Source organism: Barbus barbus, assembly GCF_936440315.1.
Source record: "Barbus barbus genome assembly, chromosome: 33".
NCBI lineage: Eukaryota > Metazoa > Chordata > Actinopteri > Cypriniformes > Cyprinidae > Barbus > Barbus barbus.
Window position 1 is genome coordinate 15,278,521 of NC_136761.1, and position 22,800 is coordinate 15,301,320.

General features: G+C 37.8%; 4 protein-coding genes across 9 annotated transcripts in view; all 4 read right to left on the minus strand.

Moving 5' to 3' along the window:
• Positions 1-360: 360 nt before the first annotated feature.
• Positions 361-8,680, minus strand: nocta (nocturnin a). Of its 3 annotated transcripts, XM_079391293.1 has the most exons (4): positions 8,057-8,401; positions 5,198-5,542; positions 2,748-3,005; positions 361-1,661 (listed from the first exon to the last, which is right to left on the minus strand). In XM_079391293.1, exons 2-4 carry the CDS (start codon positions 5,235-5,237, stop codon positions 775-777), a joined length of 1,185 nt encoding a protein of 394 aa, XP_079247419.1. In that variant the 5' UTR covers positions 5,238-5,542; positions 8,057-8,401; the 3' UTR covers positions 361-774. The 3 variants fall into 3 exon arrangements, with proteins under 3 accessions (XP_079247419.1, XP_079247418.1, XP_079247420.1); XM_079391292.1 differs by lacking the exon at positions 5,198-5,542 and having other exon boundaries at positions 8,057-8,680; XM_079391294.1 differs by lacking the exon at positions 8,057-8,401 and having other exon boundaries at positions 5,083-5,386.
• A 1,173-nt stretch (positions 8,681-9,853) lies between these two features.
• Positions 9,854-11,479, minus strand: LOC306853696 (uncharacterized protein). Its single transcript, XM_079391295.1, has 3 exons — positions 11,349-11,479; positions 10,838-11,097; positions 9,854-10,526 (listed from the first exon to the last, which is right to left on the minus strand). The coding sequence occupies exons 2-3, from the start codon at positions 11,082-11,084 to the stop codon at positions 9,892-9,894; spliced, it is 882 nt and encodes a 293-aa protein (XP_079247421.1). The 5' UTR covers positions 11,085-11,097; positions 11,349-11,479; the 3' UTR covers positions 9,854-9,891.
• Positions 11,480-11,759: 280 nt separating this feature from the next.
• LOC306853694 (pre-mRNA-splicing factor SLU7) lies at positions 11,760-19,175 on the minus strand. 4 transcript variants are annotated; one of them, XM_079391291.1, is made up of 16 exons: positions 19,089-19,175; positions 18,535-18,707; positions 18,222-18,375; positions 18,050-18,130; positions 17,015-17,179; positions 16,750-16,818; positions 16,606-16,641; positions 16,340-16,465; positions 16,024-16,121; positions 14,020-14,087; positions 13,770-13,909; positions 13,512-13,673; positions 13,317-13,421; positions 13,067-13,141; positions 12,857-12,970; positions 11,760-12,371 (listed from the first exon to the last, which is right to left on the minus strand). In XM_079391291.1, the coding sequence occupies exons 2-16, from the start codon at positions 18,690-18,692 to the stop codon at positions 12,192-12,194; spliced, it is 1,731 nt and encodes a 576-aa protein (XP_079247417.1). In that variant the 5' UTR covers positions 18,693-18,707; positions 19,089-19,175; the 3' UTR covers positions 11,760-12,191. The 4 variants fall into 4 exon arrangements, with proteins under 4 accessions (XP_079247417.1, XP_079247415.1, XP_079247416.1 ...); XM_079391289.1 differs by having other exon boundaries at positions 18,995-19,125; XM_079391290.1 differs by having other exon boundaries at positions 18,903-19,117.
• Positions 19,176-19,681: 506 nt separating this feature from the next.
• The window catches only part of LOC306853527 (fermitin family homolog 3-like), a 568,382-nt gene continuing 565,263 nt past the window's right edge, over positions 19,682-22,800 (minus strand). The window contains exons 11-16 of the mRNA XM_079391016.1: positions 22,550-22,656; positions 22,031-22,246; positions 21,792-21,916; positions 21,505-21,646; positions 19,971-21,337; positions 19,682-19,812 (exon numbers count right to left, since the gene is read on the minus strand). Coding sequence (XP_079247142.1) covers positions 21,158-21,337; positions 21,505-21,646; positions 21,792-21,916; positions 22,031-22,246; positions 22,550-22,656 — 770 coding nt within the window. The 3' untranslated portion in view covers positions 19,682-19,812; positions 19,971-21,157. The remainder of the gene's footprint in view (positions 19,813-19,970; positions 21,338-21,504; positions 21,647-21,791; positions 21,917-22,030; positions 22,247-22,549; positions 22,657-22,800) is intronic.

Here is a 22,800-nt window from a genome sequence, read left to right on the forward strand (position 1 = left end):
AATAAATGTATTATGAGTCAGATAAGTAGCTTATATGGCTCTATTGTTTAGACTTGTGAAAATATTTTTTTAAATATAACATTACAAAAGTTTGGCGTGGCTGACATAGGTATCAGAGAAGGTAAAATGATGGATATTAGTAACTATGATGTTTATAGGCAAATAAATGCCAGTGCAGAACAAATAGGAAGCTATGCAAAGTATGTTAAGTTTAGATATTAATTCTAATGTCTAAACTTAAGTTTGATGTCATCTTTAATGCACGCTTAGTGCGAGTCAAGCTTATGTTAAATTTGCTGTGAATGTGTGAGATTTCTGATTCATTACAGTTTGTCATTAAAGAAAGAGACCACACAATTTAAATACACTGTGATGCATTTAGAGATTACTGGTCAGTGGCAAACATATCAATGATTACAGTGTTACTAAAATAAAATAAAAAGTACAGTCAGTATAAATATAAACATCTTTCCACTTGTGGAACCTTTTAATCGAGAATGTGCAACTTCCTGAGATCATCCTTTAGAAACTAAATAAATTACAATATATTGCACAACCTCTGTTTAACAAACAACGAGAGCATAATAATAATTAATCTCCATCGAGGAAAATAAGCATAGAGGTGCATAAAGACCTACATCAGCAGGTAAAAATAAGGTTTATGAGAATAAATATGTTAATGCAAATGCATTCTCACAATCGGATGTGTGCACATACTCTAGGAATGTCCTAAACTGCTCTGGATCCCTATTGGAGAGCTCTAGTGATTGACAGCTACATGAGACTATGAGGCTGCTGACTAAAGCTTAGGTCACACACCAGTGACAGATGATCAGAGGGATAATGATACGACGGAAGCCGGTCTGGCCCGATCTGCTCTTCGCTCGGTATCTTTAGCACAGCATCCACCTGAAACGCTCTGTCCGAGTACCAAATGTAGTCCAAGGTTGAGCGGCTCTCTCCGCTGGGCCGGATCTTCCAGCTGGTGTAGGGCGGCTCTGTGTTCCCATCCACACTCAGACACTTGTAAGCACTATCTAGCCCCAGAGGAGAAGTCATAAAGCGCCTGTACACTTCCTCACTTGGTTCTGCGTTAAAATCCCCACATACCACCAACGGAATACCTTCTTCGCTTTCCCCAACCCTAGTCCGGTTTTCATCATCCATCTCCGGGTGCGACTGTGTGGTTAGTTCACAGAGCTGCTGGAGGAGGTGAGCTCCCTGTGCGCTTCGAAATGCCTCCCAGCCGCTCCGCGCTTTCAGGTGCGTTACTGCCACGCAGAAGACTCGACCTGTGAACCTGCAGCGAAGCGTAGCCACGATAGCAACCTGGTTGGTTTTGAACAACATGGCAGAGAGTCTGAGGTGAGCGGTGTGGAGCAGCTGGAAGCGACGGCGGTTGAAGAACAGAGCGCAGCCATCGGGGCCGTTGTTATTGTGAACGTCCAGGCAGGGGGAGCATGGCTTGGGACAGAAGCTGCTCTGGTAGCCTAAGCTGGCGAGCACCGGCTGGAAGGTGTCGAAGTAGTGGTCCACCTCCTGTAGACACAGCACATCTGGCCTGTAGGTAAGGATCTCTTCCAGTATGAGATACTTCCTCTCTGACCAGTTCAACGCCTCCATTGGGCAGCGCACAAAACCGTCCTTGCCTTCACCCAGAGCTGCAGATACACAAGAAAAATGAAGAACATTTACGTCACGTTTTGAGCACCATATGGCAGCACTGCAGTGCAAGGTGAAGTGTCTTCAGTTTTATAAACATTAATCAAGGAGTTTTTAAACTGGGGGCCGGAAGTGTGTGCTGCAACTGCCTCATAAATTCTGAAAAAATAAAAAGGATTTTACAAAATGTAAAGACCAACACAACTGGTTAGCTTCAAATATATTAGATATGTTTAAAGCATTCATTTGAAAATAATTACAGAATTTGACTTTACATCGTTTATAAACACTGGCCAGTACTATTTTATTGTTAATTTATGTAAATTATTTGATATATTTATGTATACCTCCGTTCAAATATATGTCATGAGTATGATTTTCGTTTTAATCGTAAAATTAATTTGAAAAAAATTTAATCAATACTTTTATTCAGCAAGGGCACATTAAATTGATCAAAAATGAACTTTCTATTCACCAAACAATCCTGATATATATCCACAAAAATATTAAGCAGCATAACTTTCTTTCAACATTGACAATAATAAGAAGTGTTTATTGAGCAGCAAATCAGCATATTAGAATGATTTCTGATTGATGACTGGAGTAATGATGCTTAAAATTCAGCTTTGCATCAAAGGAATAAATTACATTTTAAAATGTATTAAAATAAGAACAGCTATATACAGCAAATATTTAATAATATTACTATTTTTACTGTCTCTTTGATTAAAACAAAATGCAACTTGGTCTAAGAGAATTTCAAAAACATTAAAAAAAAAAAAAAAATCTTAAAAGACTCCAAACTTTTGAATGATGGTATATATTCATGTATTTAATGTTTTTTGGGAGATTTTTTTTTTTTTACATTTTCAGATAATATTTTAATAATTTGCTTTGGCTTTAGTATAGTGCCAATATAAAAATATATTATTTACTTCAGAGAAAACATAACATCATGCTTATTTTTCTCACAAATGCAATTATATAGCTGCCTTAATATTTTAGGCATTAAAAAGCGTAAAAGCCCTGGTTTAAGTGAATAAACTATGAATCAAACACATGACATAAGCAGACAGACTCTGTACCTTGTGCTAAGATGTTCCACTGCATGACACGGATGGGTGTGTTCTGCAGTGAGCAAGCTCTGGTCATCATAAAGTCTCGGTGCAGACGAGGAGGCCGGTTCCTCAAAATCTCCTCGCATTCACGCAACAGTGCATCCGGGTCAGCCTGCTCATACTCGTAGTCGTCAGTATCCACGTGCGCGTCTGCCAGCGCAGCACTGCTCAGAGTCTGAGCCAGAGTACTGAAGAGTCTACTGCTGCTGCTGCCCATCTGACACACTGCACAGACAATCATCACAAAACATGTTATACACACTCTAGTATAGCTGTACAAGTTTTTAGAAAATTTTACAGATTCATAATAATTGCTGAATGTTTATTAACATAAAATCTTTGTATAATACAGTAGCATAGGGTATATAAATCAAAATAAAAAAAGTTGTTTTCCAAATTTTTAAAACATTTTTTTCAAATATTCCTGCAGTCTAAAATGAAATTTACAAATATTGCACATAAAATCAAAACATAGGCCTATAGCATGTTGTGATGCAGAAACTGCTGTCACTCACTTGTACATAGCACATAGTATGAAAGACGACACAACATACTTTGTACAAAACAAACAGCGGCCAATGATATATATAGCAGCGGTGCAGTACACTGTGTATGAAAATATAAACAGTAGTATGACAGTACATGATAGCTATTGAACGTGCAGATGAATTAGGTCTGTCTGTTGTTCATAATGTGTATTACTAAAGTATAATTAAAAAGTAAAACTAGAAACATTATTTGGTTATTATACGATCCCTCACAGTGTATTGATCAAATGCTGAAAAGTACTACTCCTTTTAAAAGCACTGATAAGTTGCCTCAGCATCTGTCTGGGCTTGTTTCGAGTCTTTAGAAGAAATTTAACTAGATATGAATCACCTATTAACATTCTTGCATGAGTGTGTGCATGTTTCTAGGCTTGCATACCTTATAGACAATATTTTATTAATCCCATTACACTCTTCAATATTGATGGGCACAAAGACTTTTGTATGCTAGTTTACAGCGATGTAAATTATTCAGACGATGGGCTAACTGTAGTCATGGAATCTGCTGTGTACTGTCTGTCATGACAACTCAACCACACTCGCGAACACAATATCTAGAACAAACAGTACTGCAGGAAACACTAATCTCCTTGTGGACAGGAAACAGGAACCTTTATTAGTCCTGTTTGCACTAGAATCACCCTTATAGCTTATACATGGTGTATATAAACCTTATACTAACTTGTATTCGACAGGAATAATAACTCAAATCATATAGCTTGTTGTGGAGAAGTTTTCTATTACTTTCCCAAGCAAGCCAATTTGACTTAGATTAGTAAACCACCACTTAAAACACCCAGAATACTCTAGCAACTGCACAACCATGTACTAAAATATACTAGCAATAATCAAAAACAGTACCATCATGGCAGCAACTTTTGCATGCCTGTCATCTTAATATTACATTTACATTAATGTTCAAACAATCATTTTTTCATTCGTTTAAAAAAGTAAGGAAGGAGAAGGCAATACATATGTATCAAATAAAGATATTTATGTTACAAAATTTATGGTTTCAACAAAAAATATTAAGCAGCACACCTGTTACAACATTGAAAATGAAAATAAAATAAACATGTCTTGAGGAGCAAATCATCATATTAGAATGAGAATGACAGTTGCTATCAGATTTTTTTTAAATATATTAAAATAGAAAACAGTTAAATTGTAATACTATTTCACAACATTTCTGTTTTTACTGTATTATAATCAAATAAATACAGACTTGGTAGAGCATGAGATGTCTTCCATAAACATTATAACACATTATTGACCAGAAACATTTGACTGTTTGTGTAAATCAAATGTACACGCAATCAAACATTGTAGGAGTAATTCTGATCATTTAAATATTGACTTAAATCTTTATGGCAGACACACAGCTTTGATTCATTAATCTTACGCATATCATCTGATTCCATCTTGTTCCACCTCCGTCGTCTCCTTTACCTCCTCAAGAATAGTACATCCAAGAACTCTACATCCAGTCTCTCTCTCTCTTTATATTTATGGGTTTGGTTATGTCTTTGTCAAGTTGAAAAAGCAGAAGTGACAAGTAAAGATTTTATTAATGTAATAGTCAAGTGCTGAATACTCAGGGCTGTTCATGGGTAAGGCTAGTCATTGCTTAGTAATCGTTTAAACCACACAGCATCCAAACTATTTAAACCAGACGGTTCAGTTTTATAAGTCACGTGCAACTCTTGTATCAACATTAAATAATCATATTTGTCATCTTGTCTAAGTAAACTCACCATCTCTAGACATCCGCTGTAACTAAATCAATGCCTAGTCAGAGTATATGGCCCTTAACGTTTAGGTCTTATTCATCTAAAGAACTTAGTTTCACATGTTTCTTTTAAAAAATACCTCTAATTATATCCTTTTCCACTGACTGTCTCCGATGCATGTGATCTAAAGGCACAATCCTCTTCTCTTTGACTTTGAGGGAGTCCAGGACTAATCCAGTGCTGATCCAGTGTCCAGTCAGTGGGTTAGTGTACGATAGACAGAGAGAGCACTAGCATCCACCCACTGAGCTCGCACGCTTTCGTATGTGAAGATTCTGGGGGCTGCGGATGTGACAGTGTGTGTATCTGTGTGTGTGTTCCTACACAAAGGGGTTCCTGAATGAACTAGTGTGTCTGTGCTTCCCCTGCCATTCATTCTGAACAATGACTCATTTGAACATCACGAGAGGGACCCGATACATGCCTGCACACACACACACACACACACACACACACACGGTTATGCATGGTGAAGAGAACACTTCAGCTCTAATTTAATATATGGTTTGAGGACGACAGGGTGACTAATTAGTCTGGAATGTAACAAGCTCACAATTTTAAAATTGTTAACATTAGTTCATTCATTACATATATCATGACACTGAAGACTGGAGTAATGGCTGCTGAAAATTCATCTTTGCCATCACAGGATTAAATGACATAAAATATATTAAAATAGAAAAGTTATTTTAACTGCACTGGTGAACATGAGAGACTTATTTCTTAACTATAAAGTATATTAACTACAACAGTATATTTATAAATTAACATTTACTAAGATTAATAAATGCTGTAACAAAATTGTTGTTCATACCTTATATATCTACTGCATTCATAACTAAAGAACTATTGTAAAACGTCATATTTGCCTGTTTTGCATATAGGGACTTGTATGCATACTTTAATCTGATGATGTAAAATTAGGCACAACTATCACCTGTGAGAATTAGTGACCAAACAAGCTATTCTCTGATTAAGAGAAATGCTGTCTACCCCATTAGGTGTGAAGATGATGCACACCAACTATAAGATGAAAACTTTGTCTTAATGATATTTCATGAGAATCTACACCTTGGATTAAGGATGTAATCAACATAGACATTAAGGGGGACATGTCCACACTAGTAGTTAATTATTATGGATTTTTAAGTGTCGGATTGTAAAAATTCTACCTTTGGACTACGTCAGTATTAAATACTTGGTTAAATCCTTTGCTGTGGATATATATTTGCAGACATTTACTGTCTTGAGGAGGTTAATACTATTATAAATCCGAATTTTACAATTTACAATCAGCAAAATGCTAGTTCTTCACTGTTAATACCCCAGCAATTACTGGAGCTGCTTTTATTTGCTTATTCAGTCTAACTTACATAACATCACTGTTCCCAGACCTTGTCCTGTTTCAGGTCAAATTCCTTACAGAAGAGCAGTCCTGCAGGGGGCATTTTTCACACAGAGCTGGAATCACTTCCACTGCAGAGTTTTATCTGTTTGCTGGTTAAACCTTGTTGGTTTAAAGTAGCATGTGTTTGTCACTTTCCATCTTTTCATTAGCTGATCGCAGGCACATATGCTGTCCTTTCTGATTAATAATACAAGGCAATTGCACAGATAATGCAGAGGACGAGTTTGATAAATCTAAAAAGAGAGCATATCTCACTCAGATAACCTAGAAAAACTCTGTTCAGTCGTCGTCGTCGTGACGTATTGTCAAGTATGGTGACCCATACTCGAAATTGGTGCTCTGCCTTTAACCCATCCAAGTGCACACACACAGCAGTGAGTAGTGAACAAATCCACACACACACACACACACACACACACACACACACACACACACCGTGAACACACACCCGGAGCAGTGGGCAGCCATGCTGCGGCGCCCGGGGAGCAATTGGGGGTTCGGTGCCTTGCTCAAGGGCACCTCAGTCGTGGTATTGAGGTTGGAGAGAGCGCTGGACATTCCCTCCCCCCACCTACAATTCCTGCCGGCCGGGGGCTCGAACTCGCAACCTTTCGGTTACGAGTCCGACTCTCTAACCATTAGGCCACGACTTCCCCACAGGTTCAGTTTGGGGATTGAACTGTTAGGGGATACCATTCACTGACCTTTAGCAGGACTATCAAGTTACCTTGAAAGCACACTAGAATAGATCCAAGTAGAGAACACTAAACTAACCCAAGCAAACAATATTAACAAAATATAATAATAATGTAACAAAATTATACATCAAATTAAGACTTCCTTCAGAATTGTAATATTTTCTTAAGACAAAAGAGTATGAAAATCTAAAAACTTAACTAAAACTTTTAAACTATTAAAAATCATTTTTGGTAACTAAAATAAAATATAAATATTAGATGAAATGCATAAACTTAAATTAGAAATGATACCTTGGCAACTACATGAATACAGTTTTAGTTGAAGTACTAAAATTACTAAAGCTGAAATAAAAACAATTAAAGCTGAATAGAAATATTTAAAAAAACTAATGACGAATGCACATAAAAATTAAATAAAAATATGAAAATAAAGCTAATTCAAAATGAATACTGTAATACTATAAATAATACTGCTTTTGGTCACAGATTTGTTCGAGAATTTATTTTTATTTTTTTAATGAACAAATGCATCTGAATAAGGATCATAAAATCAAATTGTCAAATCCTAACTGTTTCCACTCCCCAGAGGGTGTATGACAAGTCATCACGCTCCCGCTTACTGTACATGAGTCATCTGTGTCATCTGAGCACGAGGGACACCCTAAGTGATATGATCTCAAATCATATTCTTTACATTTAGACATAAGATTCTCCTCGACCCTCTCACGCTGCACCACATAAGTCTGTCTCAAATCGACGTTGATCGTCAAAGGCGCATTCCAAGTCACCTGCTGTCTAGGAACGGAAAGCGTATGCGACGAAATTAAATTACCTTGTAAAGAACCGAGCAGAACGGGTGAGGAGTTGGACCTTGTTGGAGGAGGATTAACTCGTGAACTCGGAAGGCTGCTTTTCTTCAGCGGATGTGTGCCCAGTGATGAGAGACAGACTGCGGCCAGGTCTCGGTGAAGCAGCGATGAACAGCGCCGGGCCGGATACATTCTTCTTCGATAGACAGTCCTTCGAACTGCAGTTTAAACTGAGAAAGCCAAACTATGGCTTTAAGTATGTCTAAGCAAGAAATAAGTTTACACACCTATATAACACTTGTAAAAGCCATTTTGGACACTACTTAGACATGTTTCGTTGTCTTTTCATTGTATGTCAAAACGCCGGTAGAAGTTTCATCATATTCCCGGGTGACACGTCTTGATAGGGGAGTTCAGAAGATTAGGTTTTCATACGCTAATAAAATTGCATAATGTTTTAAGTTATTCTCTATATGAAATATTACGACCATACTTAGCATTTCAACTGTTCAAACTAATCCAAAACATATGTACAAAAGTACAAAAAAGCTAAAATGTTTTAACGCCATGTTCACCTACACTATAATAAATGGTTTAGTCCTACTGCCCAAGGACACGCAGTGCTTTTTCTGAAGTAAAATCCGTACAATGGGAGGGGCTTGGAGTTACTCCCGCCAATCACAATCGAACGTTCTAAGAAGTATGGAAATTGGAATATTTCGTCGTCATTGACGTACATTGTACGATTTTCAGAGCTCACACGCACATTCCATATTTAGTGACATGCTTTTCTAGTAATCCTCTTGGTATAAGAAGAAATACTCGTCCAGTGGCTGAAAAGGCAGAATTAAATCTTAAATAAAAAGAAAGGCTATCGTTCTACTGAAAATATGAACGTTTAAAAAGATATTGCAGTGGAATATGAGGGACACATTGCAGTATGATACAAATATCGCATAAGCATGGTATCATTACTTAACCTTCACTGATCACATGAGTGATCACAGGCTCAAAAACCGCTCTACTGTTTGTGTACATATATTGATTAGGTGATTGCAGCAGCAATCAAAAGGAGGGTTTCACAAATCTCCAGTGACAGCGTGGACAAGGTCTACTAAACCTTTGAACTGTAGTAGAATACAAGATCAGATTATGTGAATAGTAAATAAACAATAGAAATGAAAAAATATATATAACAGAACAGTCTTGTAGAAGATCAAAGGTCATGTGTATCTAACATCATAGAGTACAACGTGGCTTAAAGTCCCTTGGGGTAAAATATTTTTCTGATTTTTAGAGGCCTAAGGTCAAAGTTGAAAAAAAAAATTATAAGAAAGTTGTTTTTCATAATTTATAAGAAATAAATTGGGACTTGACAACAATGTTTTTTGATATTTAATCAATAATGATTTATTTCTTATAAGTCTGATAATCCTTCCACATGTCCCATGTTTTGTTTTGCTCTAATACTGATGTGGTGGATCTGTAAACACAGGGTTATTGGGGTCTATTTGATCAAATATGAAACAAATAGAAAGTTCAATCAGAATGATCCAGAACTGGTCATCATATTCACTTCATTTGGAGCAACCTGATCAGCAAAAATTAAATATCGAAAAGATTATCTTTATTACTATTTCCGATCTTTATTCAGATGAATTTGTTCAATTATAGTGTGCTTTTTTCAGTTTTGTTTTATTTTTCATTCAATGTTATTTTAGTATTTATATGTTATTACAGTATTTATTAAAATTCTGAATTAGTTTCTATATCTATATATATATATATATATATATATATGTAAACACATTATTGGGGCCATAGGATAAAATTAATATTTAACAAATGTAAAGTTCAATCAGGATGATCCAGAATTAGTCATATTTGCCTCATTTGGAGCAGCCTGATCAGCAAAAATGAGAAATCCTGTGAAAAGGCTGTCAGTCCAGAATGGATCAAAAAACAGTCCATTTTGTTCTGAATAAAAGATCTGAAGCCAGACCTGATCTCCTTTTTTCAATCTAAGTATTGTTGATCCTGAGGCCACGTCATAGTTTCCTGTGTTGGCGTCAAATGTTCTGATCTTGTACTGGCCATTGTGGACAAGTCCGATTGCCAGATGTTTGTTAGCCAGCGTGATGTCATATGTGAAGTAATACACACCAGGAATCGCACAGTTAAACTTGCCACTGGTGGCATTGTAATGACCACCCTCGTTCATTAAAATACGGTTAAAGCGAATGGGCGTGCGTTCCTTGGGATAGCTCTTGGTTACTGCTACTGAGAAAGCAGATCGTGCCTCTGCTCCACAGTCACAGCCTCCAGGGGCGCCGGTTTCTCCCATATCTCCCATCTCTCCTTTTATCCCTGAGACTCCAGACACACCAGGTGCCCCTCGCACCCCCTTAAGGCCCCTTGGCCCTGCCTTCCCAACAAGCCCTGGACGTCCTTGTGGTCCATGGTTTCCAGGGTTCCCAGGACGGCCCTGCTCCCCTAACATTTGAGAATGAAATTCACAAATGTCTTTAGTGTCTTTATTTATCATGTATTATGAAATAACTCACCTATTTTATTTTCATTGTTTGTCCAAATGTGATTTCATATTTATACTTTTATATATTTTTAATGTGACCTTCAGCTATGAAAAAAAAGAAAAGAACCAAAGTTAAAAATATATCAGATAAAAAATATAAAAAAATATATATAATTTAATATTTTATAGAAATTAAATGTATGTTAATGCATTGAATGTTATTTTTTATTAATGGCATTATAACTGCAACAGACATGATCATATGCTTTACCTTTCTCTCCCTTCTGTCCCTTGTCACTATCCTTCCCATCCTGGCCATCAACACCTGGCATCCCTATCTTGCCTACGTTACCACTTGGACCTGCTGCACCTGGAACCCCTGGAGGACCCTGAGGGCCTGGCAAACTGCAGCTAAGCTGTGATGAATGTATGGTGAAGTTGCGTCCCTTCTTGGATGAGTCTACAGTCAACACAGAGAACAGAGACAGCAGGCAAACAGCCAGCGGTAACTGATGCATGATGCAGCTGTGCCTGCAAACAGAACAGATGGGGCCAGATTTTTGTTGTGGGGAATTTCCATGGATTTCCTGTATATACATATACAGAGTCATGCACAGAAACAAGCACCATAAATCATATTATATACATGCAGGTTGTGAATAATGAAGGTTGTAACTTGATTTATTAGTGAAAAGTTTTATTTAGGTAGTAAATGTAAGTAATAGAGCACAGAGCACAATTATACAACAAATTCAAAGCATGCATTAGAAAAAAATCCTCACCAGAGGAATGAGATTGCAGTTGTAATGCAAAGGTCCGGCAGCTCTTTTGGCAAAAGTGCAGTCAAATGCGGATAATATAAACAAGATTGTGAATCGATTTGTATCTTACATGTCCTCCACACAACTTTGCAAGCATCCACCCAGTTTTAGCACGGACGTGTTCTACCAGATAGTTCATACATGATGTAATTGAACAAACTGGGGGAGGAGATTCATTTGTTCTAGTATATTTCTGCAGCCCAAAAATAAATAAAATAGCTTTAGATTATCATAATATACAAAACCACAAAAAAGCAGCCATGCATGTAAAATGCGCTTGTTTACATCAAACACTCTCAACACTTCTGAGGATTTGCAATGATTTGGATTACATGTTGCTTAGAAAGCATAACAAAACAAAACATAGCCAGGTTCAGGTTTAAATGTTTAATGTCAACCACTGGTCAAGTTATTTTTATTATGAATCCATTTAAATACTTTGGAAAGGGAGAATGGAACATTTGTTAAATCAAAACAGATGATTCACCAAACATAACCCACATGTAATTTATTGGGCAATTTATAATTATAAGACTAATAAAACAATGTTTACGTATGGTCAAAATAAAAACAACACATTATGAAAATCTGATTTATTTTCTACTATAATAAACGCAGATTTATACAAAACAAAAAGATGTGAAAACTTCTAACAGACTTTTATATGCTAATAATATGGGATGTTTCCTATTATTAACTCAACAACAGTGATCTTTTTGTAACACAGTCACCAATAACAGATTTTACAATAACCTGGACTATGAGATCTCTGTGGTCAGTGACAAAAGACATTTATGTTTTCATTCACTGCCCCAGGAAAGAGGCCATGGGGTCATCGGGTCGGCAGCGTTTCATGCGGAAGGCTTCCATCTCCTCCTCAGTGGGTTCACGCACTTCCTTTAGGCTGTGGTATGGTCGTTTCCTCTCTTCGAGCTGCATCATTTCAGCCACCTGCTTCAGCCTCTGCTCCTCCGCACTCAATGCCTGCACAGAAAGACACAGTATTTTCTTTTACAATAGGCTTTGTAGAGCACAGAAACATCTGAATATGAATGCTGCGTTCCAGGCAGGTTTTTGAGCCCGTAAGTCACAACTTCAAACCACGACTCACGACTTTGTAGCGTTCCAGGCAAGTCACGCCAAACTGCCTGAGCGCAAGGAATTGAGTGTGTGTATTATTTATTATTATTAATTTGATTGCAACGTTATATTGTCCTAAAGTCTATTTCTCACGTCTGCCACTTGCATAAAAAACACTGCATCTGTAGGCTGGAATTGTTGTTTCGCGGGCTATGTGACGTAAAAGCGCGGAACTGGAAGTACATCGATCTAGTACGAGTTCACGGGTGGGAAGTCACGGGTTTGACTGCTGTTCCAGTGCACTTTCACAGGTAGAAGGTTGGAAAAACACGGGTTGCCTGGAACGCAGCAGAATATACGAGTTTGTGTGGTAGGAACAGCCCACCCACCTTCTTCAGCTTTTCTTTCTTTTTTGCTTCATCTTCCTCATCACTGCTCTCAGAATCTCTATGTTTCTTGCTCTTTTTCTTCTTTTTCTTGTCTTTCATTTTTTCCTGGTGCATCTGTGAATAAAAAGCATATTAGTATAAAACAATCATCTTCCTGCCATGTTCTTCCACTGGAATTGCATCACGAAAAGGCGGCGGCTGTTAATGTACCTGTAAAAGAGTCTTTGGTTCTTTACTCATTTCGGCCTCCTCTACATCGTCTTCAAATGGAATACAAGAATTGTTCTGAAAAAACAGGAAGAAAACTTGTTTTTAGAGAAGATTTGTGTTGGATAAAAATAGATAAAAATATTATGCATTTAATAATTAATAATAAAAATAAAACAAATAATAAGATGAAATAATTAAAAATAAATGCTTTGAAACATAATTACATGTAATGGATACATCTGATACTCACCACAACTTTCTTGCCAGCTTCTCCTGTACAATAACTTTGCTTCACCATCGAGAGGCAGCATTTGTAACCCCAATGACCATCTTTCCAATATGATCCCCAGATACACTGCAAAAGTCAAAGGAAAAAATGTTTAGCATCCATAAAACAAAATCTATCATTTTTATGTAACATTTCCAGTAGTGCCAGCTAACTTACCGTATGGTTATTAATGAGCACGTCCTCCTCGTATTTGGAACAGGCCACAGCCTTCTCCTGTCCTTTCAACACAGCCCCGTGACGAGAATACTCCACATACTCCTCTGTCTGAGCCAGCAGAAGCTCTCGCGGAGGGGCGTCCAAGTGTTCCTGCCCACCATACTGCAAAGAGGTGCGACATGAAGCCATCAGCACGCAGAGTAGGGTAAAGATGCAATTTTGCTGTGTATTAAAAAAAAAGAAGACTTGAAACTGTACCCTTTCCAAAATACTCTCTTTCTGTTTCTCTTTGAAATCATCTTTTTTGACTTTGTAGGACTGATGGAGAAGCTCCAGCTTGGTTGGATCTGCCTGGAGGTGAACTTCAGATCCCTTCTCATAGGCTTCCCAAGCAAAGACTGCAGAGGAAACACACATAATGTCGGGCCAACAGGAACTGAGAGTCTGGAGCCCACATTTAACATCAGGTAGAGAGGAATTTATGTAGGAGTTGACAAAGAATACTCACGTTGTGTCTGGGCCATGGAAATGGTGTCTCCAGAGTAGCGCACAAAGTTGTCTCCAGCGTAGCCCACTCTGCCAAACCAAACACATGATTTTGAGGACAGGCAGAGACAACTACAGAAATAAACACTCAAATACGATGTGACTCAAAAACTTACATTTACATCACTTATAGTGATGTATCTTCTCAGATTAGTAAACTAAACAACTAATCAGCATTTTTGGCATTTAGCAGACTCTTTTCATCCAAAGCAATTTACAATCCAATACACTAAGGCAGAACTATCCAGACTTCTCCTCTCCAGAAAATCCTACAACATGCTCACTAGATCCTGTTCCCTCACACCTTCTCCAAGCAATCTCCCCTACACACATTAAACCCTTCACTTATAGATGGTTACAGACCTGTCTCTCCCCTTCCATTCATAGCAAAAACACTCGAGCGAGTTGTTTTTAACCAGGTATCATTATTTCTCTCAAAGAACAACCATCTGGATGCTAACCAGTCAGGTTTCAGGAGTGGCCATTCAACTGAGACTGCGCTACTGTCAGTCACTGAAGCCTTGGGGATTGCAAAAGCTGATTCCAAATCTTATTTAGCTGGATCTATCGCCACTTTTGACACTGTGAATCATCAGATCCTCCTGTCCACCCTTTCATCACTGGGCATCACAGTGATTCCACTTCGCTGGTTTGAATCCTATCTCACTGGTAGGTCCTTCAGGGTGGCCAGGGGAGGGGAGGTATCCAAAGCACACCAACTGTTCACTGGGGCTCCACAGGGATCAGTTCTTGGACCCCTCCTCTTCTCCGTATACACCACATCACTGGGACCCATCATACAGGCACATGGATTCTCCTACCATTGCGATGTTGATGAGACACAGCTCTCTCTCTCATTTCACGGATATCAGGTTGCCTGGTGGGCATCTCGGCATGGAAGAAAGAACATCACGTACAGCTCAACCTGGCAAAGACTGAGCTTCTTGTCTTCCCTGCCACTCTGACTCTACAGCATGACTTCACCATCCAGCTAGGTTCATCAACAACTGCATCAATTTCAGTCAGAAATCTGGGTGTAATCTTTGATAACCAGCTGACTTTCAAAGACATTGCAAAAACTGCTCGATCTTGCAGGTTTGCATTGCACAACATCAGAAAGATCAGGCCCTTCCTGTACAACTTCTTGCAGGCCCTTGTCATTTCTAGGCTGGGCTACTGCAATGCTCTCCTAGCTGGACTTCCATCATGCACAATCAAACCTTTACAAATGATTCAGAATGCAGAGGCAGGACTGGTCTTCAACGAGCCCAAAAGAGCCCATGTCACACCTCACTTCATCTGCCTGCACTGGCTGCCGGTTATGGCTGGCATCAAGTTCAAGACATTGATTCTTGCATATAGAACAGCCAGTCTCAACACCCTCCTACTTCCACTCAATTTTACGAGTCTACATTCCCACCAGAAGCCTGAGATCCATTAGTGAGCAACGCCTTGTGGTGCCATCACAGAGAGGCACAAACTCACTTTCCAGAACATTCTCGTTTACCATTCCTGGCTGGTGGAATGATTTTCCAACCTCTATCCGGAATGCTGATTCTCAGACAATTTTCAAGCGACAGCTGAAAACTCACCTCTTTCATCAATATCTGACTTCATCTTTAAAAAAAATATCATCTTATCTTTTCTTTAAACTTTCCCTGTTTAGCTTGTACTTATTTGAACAATGCGTGAAACTTGGTATTACGAGCACTTTCTGTGTCTATTTGCCTCTTTAAGATGAATCACTTGATGTATTCCCCAATTGTAAGTCGCTTTGGATAACAGCATCTGCTAAATTAATAAATGTAAATGTACTTAATTAGATCATCTTGTGCCTTGCTTAATGGTGAACAATGTGTTGTGAACTCACAACTTAATACACAATCTGCAAGCTTTCTATAGGAAGCCTATAACCTCCCTAACATTTCCCTTGATTTCATGCACAGAAGTAGAGAAATGCTCTTACTCCTCTGGATTCTTTCCAGCGTTGGCATATGGGTTCTCCCTCATGGCTCGAGTCTTGGGATCATAGTAGGCTGAATTTGGATCCAAATTTCTGAGGTACTGTAAAATAAGACAGTTGGGAAAATTATGATTCAGCGCACTGTGGTAAAAATATTAATGTTTAATCATATGCTACTACTAATCCTGATATTACTCCTCGTATTGATCATATTAATGGGACTTTTATCGAATAAATAAGATATCATGTATTTCTAAAAAAAACCAAAAAAAACAAGTAGTGTCATGCCTTTAATTAACATTCATTGGTTATTTTTTACCTTAGCGATGTCCTCCCGGATTCTCAGGTTTCTAACTGTGATTCGTCTCTTGGAATCAAAATTTTGTCCGGGCATATCGAAATCATCAACATATTTGTCGTCATCTTCATCTTCACTGCTGTGGTCCTGGACAGGGTGAGGAAAAAAAAAAAAAAAAAAAAAAAAAGTTTAAATGAGTGAGTGAAGTGAAGTGGCTTTATGATTTGAGTTTTATTTTATAGTCCACAATGTACATTAAAAAATAATAATCTGAATGTGACAAATACCTGATCATCATCATCACCAAGATGCTTCCTTGAATTCTGGATATAAAACAAAATATTTGGTTGAACTAAAGTAGTAAATAAAATCTTATGCCAAAAGGAATGTGGAAAACACCCAGAACAAAATATTTAATTTTGAATACTTACAGCATGATCCATTAGTTTACCAGAAGCTAATTCTTCCTGGAGTTTCTGAGCTTTAAGAGTGCGCTTAGCCTGTTACGGAAAAAAATTAATAAATTAGATATGCTTTACCTATACAGTAAAAGATCCTTCCAACAAAAGGTATGACAATGGTCCAACACAAAAATTCTCTTTGCTGAGAATAAAACTTAATTGGGTGTGCATCAATAGCCGATCTGTATAATAAAATAAACATAAATACACAAAAATATCCAACAACATGACTTACCAGATCAACTTTTGCATATTCCTCTACAATGCGCATGTGCTCATCAGGATCGAACCCATTCCAGCGATCTCTCTTTCCATCATAGTCCATTGAGAGCTGAATCTGTTGGTGCTCATCTGGTGCCATGCCTGTACCAGAATACTTCGCTCCAACTTTTCTGGGTCTCTGCGAAAGACATTTTTGCACAAACTTTAATCAAAAATGCAACATGACGTTTTTGTTCCGAACACCAATACTGATCAAGTTTGGGATAAAAATTTTCAATTTCGCTGAAAGAAGTCTCTTACGCTATAATCATAGCTGCATTTCTTTGATAAAAAACAACAACAACAACAGGAAATAGTAATATTGTAAATTATTTACAATTTAAATGAAGTTTGTTAAAATTATAATTTATTCCTGTGATGTAAAAACTGAATCAGCAGCCATTACTTGAGTGAAATCTTCAGTGTCAAATGATCCTTATTATGCTGATTCTGATCTTAATATTATCAATGCTAAAAAAACAGCTGTACAGCTTAATTTTTTTTGCTGAAACAGTGATTCATTTTTTCTGGATTCTTTGATGAATAAAAAGTTGACAAGAACAGAAATTATTTAAAACAGAATGCCCATGTGCTGTGTCTTTTTTACAAGCAGAGGAAAGCAATGCACATGCGTCGATAATGGCAGAGGACTGTTCCCGGAGAGAATTGTTGAATAAAGTCATTATTTTTGTTTTCTTTGCTATTCTTGTAGCTTTGTAAAATTACAGTTGAACCACTGATGTCACATGGACCATTTTAACAATGTCCTTACTACATTTCTGGACCTTGATCGTAGTAGGACCCTTGCGGTTTATGCAGGGTCAGAAAGCTCTTGGATTTCATCAAAAATATCATGATTTGTGTTAAAAAGATGAACGGTCTTACGGAATTGAAACGACATGAGGGTGAATAATTAATGACAAAATTTCATTTTTGGGTGAATTATACATTTAAGACAGATTTTTACCAACATATAATAACATCATCGCAACACATATTAACCATTTACCTCCATACAGTCTTTCTTCTTATGTGTCATGGCACCACAGTTTTCACATGCTCCTTTTCTGAATTTTGTGCTGACTGATTTCTAGTTGACAGGGAGGAAATAAGAGAGTATTAGACACTAAATTACTTTTATATTAATAATTCATGGCTATTTGGGTAAAGGGAGTGCTTACTTCTTGTACACCTCTTTTATACCAATCTCCGATGGGCGCAAATTGTTTCTGACTCTCTTCCTGGGGTCTCTGGTGCTTAAGGGTGGGTCTCTTTGATGGGTCGATGTACCAAGGGACTGATGAGATGTACTGGGGAATATGAGGGTTGATATCCCTGGTAACAAAATATTACAGTCAGAGGAAACGTTACAGCATATACGACAAAAACATAATCACTTTAATACTGTAATTATTTTGTTAAATTACAGTCATATCTATGAATGAACAGTTCAATGCACCCTACTCATGTGTTGTGTTCATCTGCTCAACCTACTTCCCCTCCTCGTCAACTTCAGCTGGGGCATTTCCTAATTTTCTCTGTTCTTCCAGCTCTTTCTTCTTCCTCCAGTCTTCTCGGGTCATTTTCTTCGGCTCTTCGAGATCTACGATCCCCTCCGACACTTTAACGATACCCTCCTCCTCCTTCGACATGATCTTCAGCTACACCTAACGGTACATACAAAGAGATCAATGCAGAATAAATCAGCTCTGAAAACAGTGAATGTGAATCTGGGAAAAAACTTCCGATAACACACAAAAACAGAAGTCTAAAAAATAAAAGGTCAAAATCTGCCGTGACAGAGACTAGAGATGAATAATCAACACAGACACCAGACGGTTACGATATCCTATGTATTTTACCGCGACTTTTGCGTTTAACGTTGATTAAACTTGGAAGGTGATCAGCAGTATTGATCATACGTCGGTTTTTAGTCAATAAGGTATTAATATACCTGCTGTTTAGGGAAGTTCAAAAAAACGATAATATTTATACGCCTTTATCAGTCGAACGCTCGCGAGTTGTTTACAAGAGTGTTACATGCGCACTTCCGGTTGACGTCTTCCGGGTGAAGTCTTCTTCGCTGCGACGTGCTGCATGTATTTTCCTGTCTACGTGACGCCCTCAGATGGACTGAAGTATAACTGTGGTCAAGACTGGAAACTTACAGCCGGACCCTCACCTATAATGAACTGAGCAGTGGGTGTTGTTTCAGAAACCTGTTTGAAGAAGTTTAACATTTTCACATGGTACTGTTTATTCTTCATAATTACAAATGCTGTATAAGGGTATAAAAAGACTTTGCTTTTCTCCTCCATGGATGGTAAAACAGCCTATTATTACATTTTCCTTTAGAGTTTTCTTTAGCTTGAAAGGATTTAGCAGATTAGTGATTTGGCACATACTTTTATCCAAAGCTAAATACAAATGAGGAAATCACAGTAAGTATGGGTACTGATGTAATAAACACACTGAAATGCACTGAAACTCAATGTACAAATAATTTAGAAATGTAGAACCTGGACGAGCCCCCAATTTATTACATACCTTCCCCAGTCTAGGGACGGGAAGGAGTAATAAAGAAAATGGTGGAGGAATGGAGGGAGTTTTTGCCTTCTACTGACTCACACACAACACCATAATCGATACAAAACAATATAAGATTTATTGAACACAAGGAAGCAAACATTTCGTCTGATGGACCAATCAGGAGAGTGCAGTCATCAACAAAGTCATCTACTAATTGAACTCCACCTGTTAATCCTCATCAACCTGAGAGAGAGAGAGAGAGAGAGAGAGAGAGAGCGAGAGACAGAGAGAGAGATAGAGAGAGAGATATAGAGATAGAGAGAGATAGAGAGAGAGAAATAGAGATAGAGAGATAGATATATATATATATATATATAGAGAGAGAGAGAGAGAGAGAGAGCGAGAGAGAGAGAGAGAGCGAGAGAGAGAGAGAGAGAGAGCGAGAGACAGAGAGAGAGAGAGAGAGAGAGATAGAGATAGAGAGAGAGAGAGAGAGAGAAAGAGAGATAGAGAGAGATAGAGAGAGAGAAATAGAGATAGAGAGATATATAGATATAGAGAGATAGAGATAGAGATATATATATAGAGAGAGAGAGAGCTAGAGATAGAGAGAGAGATATAGAGAGATAGAGATAGATATATATATATATATATAGAGAGAGAGAGAGAGAGATAGAGAGATAGATATATATATATATATATATATAGAGAGAGAGAGAGAGAGAGCGATAGAGATATATAGAGATAGAGAGAGATATCGATAGAGAGAGCAAGAGAGAGAGAGGGAAAAAAAGAGCAAAACAAACAGAGCACATACAAGTCCTGGGATGTAACACTCACTTTAAATGTTGGCACATTTTTAGATGAGAGTGAGTTAAAAATTACTACTAGAAGCTCAAAAATATGTTTGTTACATACACATACTCAAATAGTACATTTTTCATTGTTTGAAGTAATATAATGGTGTACCATAATGCTTAACATTATTTACAATATTTCATTCTCATACTTGTGAATAACGGCGATTCAGCAAGGCTGTGAACTCATTAGGACAATGCAGAGATGGCATTTTGTTAACTCAATACTAAACTCTCCCAGCATGACTCTGAGGACTATCTAAAAATAACCCTGGTACGATGAACTGAAACTCTGTTGGACTGAGATAGGAAATTGTGAGCTGTAGACTAGCGGCTAATATCATTGTCTGGTCAGACAATGACAGACAGTGGTTTCCTGAGCTGTTAGTCGTATGAGATGGCAGAAATTCAGACATCCTGCTAAATGATAACAAGTGTTTTATGACAAAATTCATTACAGTAAGATATATTTTAAATATAGGAAATCATTCATTTTGTCATATTAGGCACTGTGATGATTTATACAGACTCAGATGTGTGTAACATGTTGTGGAAAACATTCATGTTTCAATTCAAATGCTTGTATATTGATCACTAAATGATGTCTTGTTGGAAACAATGAAAAGTAGTTGCAGTTGCTTGCTGTGCAGTGCTAACATTGAATTCCTATCAGCTTCCTCCATTTGTAGCTTCAGTAATGTTTTTTTTTTTTGTAAGTTGCTGTTTTGTGCTCAGAGAGCCTCGTGGCCACCGGTGAGTTTGTGGAAGAGCTCCTCGTTCAGTGTGTCGCTTTGCTGTCGTGCGCGAGTGGACATGAAGATGTATCCTCCGATGTACTCGTGCACAACCTTACAGTCTGCATTCACACAGCCGAATGCTATGTTAATGTTTCCGTCGAATTCAATCGCCACCTAGAATAGAGACAGGTGTTGATGATATGAATGACTGAATGAAGCTAGTGTATGATATAAGATAAATAGTAAGTCAGGGACATATTTCAAAAGGCAAAAATACTCTTTTATTTATATTAAATGTATCACAGTTATTACAATTTTATCATACTTTTATTGAAACCTACCTGTCGGATGTCCCAATTAACATTCCACTGTCTCATATTATTATAACGCCAAGTCTTCACCACATCTCCGACTCCCAGGTCTATACGGATCAGACGGTTGTTAGCGATACCCAGAACTTCATCCTTACGACTGCCCTTAAACCTGAGAAACGATTGAATTGTGAAGATGACTATTATAAAATAAAGCTTTTGTGTTTCCACATACCACAACATACTCATACAAGCTTGTTTAAAAAGTACATCATGAGCTGACCATGTTTTTGTGCTTCTAAAGTTAGTCTTTTCACCTGACCATGAAGTAGGAAATTCCAAAATCAGGCAGAGCTTGCCAGATCTGCAGGAACTTCAAGATGGCAGACGTCAAAGAGAGCTGGGCGATGTTCTGATAGGCCTCCAGGATACGAGGGGTTAACTGAAAAGAACAAGAAAAGCTGAAGGCTACACAAACACTGAAGAGATGAAGTGAAACAGACATTGCAATACATTGTATAACGTGAAATAACTGCAAGTTTCATGGTCATTCTACCTGTTTGGGCTTGTATTTCTTATGGTATCTCGGTGAGACGAGGCTGTGTGTGTTGATGCTGTCATCAGTTTGTGCAGTGGAAGCTGCAGAGTTGGAACGCTGCATTGAAAGGAACGTCTGGATGTTCTTTACTTCACTTTGAAACGAGCTGTCCAATAACGTCAGGCCTTTGGATGCCAGCTTACAGGCGGCCATCCACTGAGAGTACTGCTTCTCCTGATTCAGTGGGGTAAGTTAGTACCAATTAATTAATTAATAAAAATAAATAAAAACAATATGGTTTAATCTTTGCAAGTACACAACCATTCAAAAGTTTTGGGTCAGAAAGTTGTCTATATCAAATAAATGCTGCTCTTTTGGACTGTTTATGAAGGAATGCAAAAAATGTATAATTGTTTCCACAAAAATAAAATAAAATTATGCATCGCAACTGTTTTCAGCACTGATACTAATAAAAGATTGAGCAGCAAATCAACATATTAGAAAGATTACAAATGAATGTTATAGACAGTTACTTACATTTTCACATCGCAAATAGATTTCATTCATGCCTTCTGGTGCAGGAATGAGGAGTTTGATACAGAATTTCTGGCCTGCTAAATTGACATCAGGGGCGACCTCACAGCCTAAACAGAAGCAGATGTGTTTCAGATAACATGGCCTCATTACACTGATGAGTGTGTCTACTTTGGTTTCAGCCTTGACTGAGGTGTGAAAACATATTCACATGTTGTACAAGCATATGTGGGAGGCTGCATGCAAAAATGACT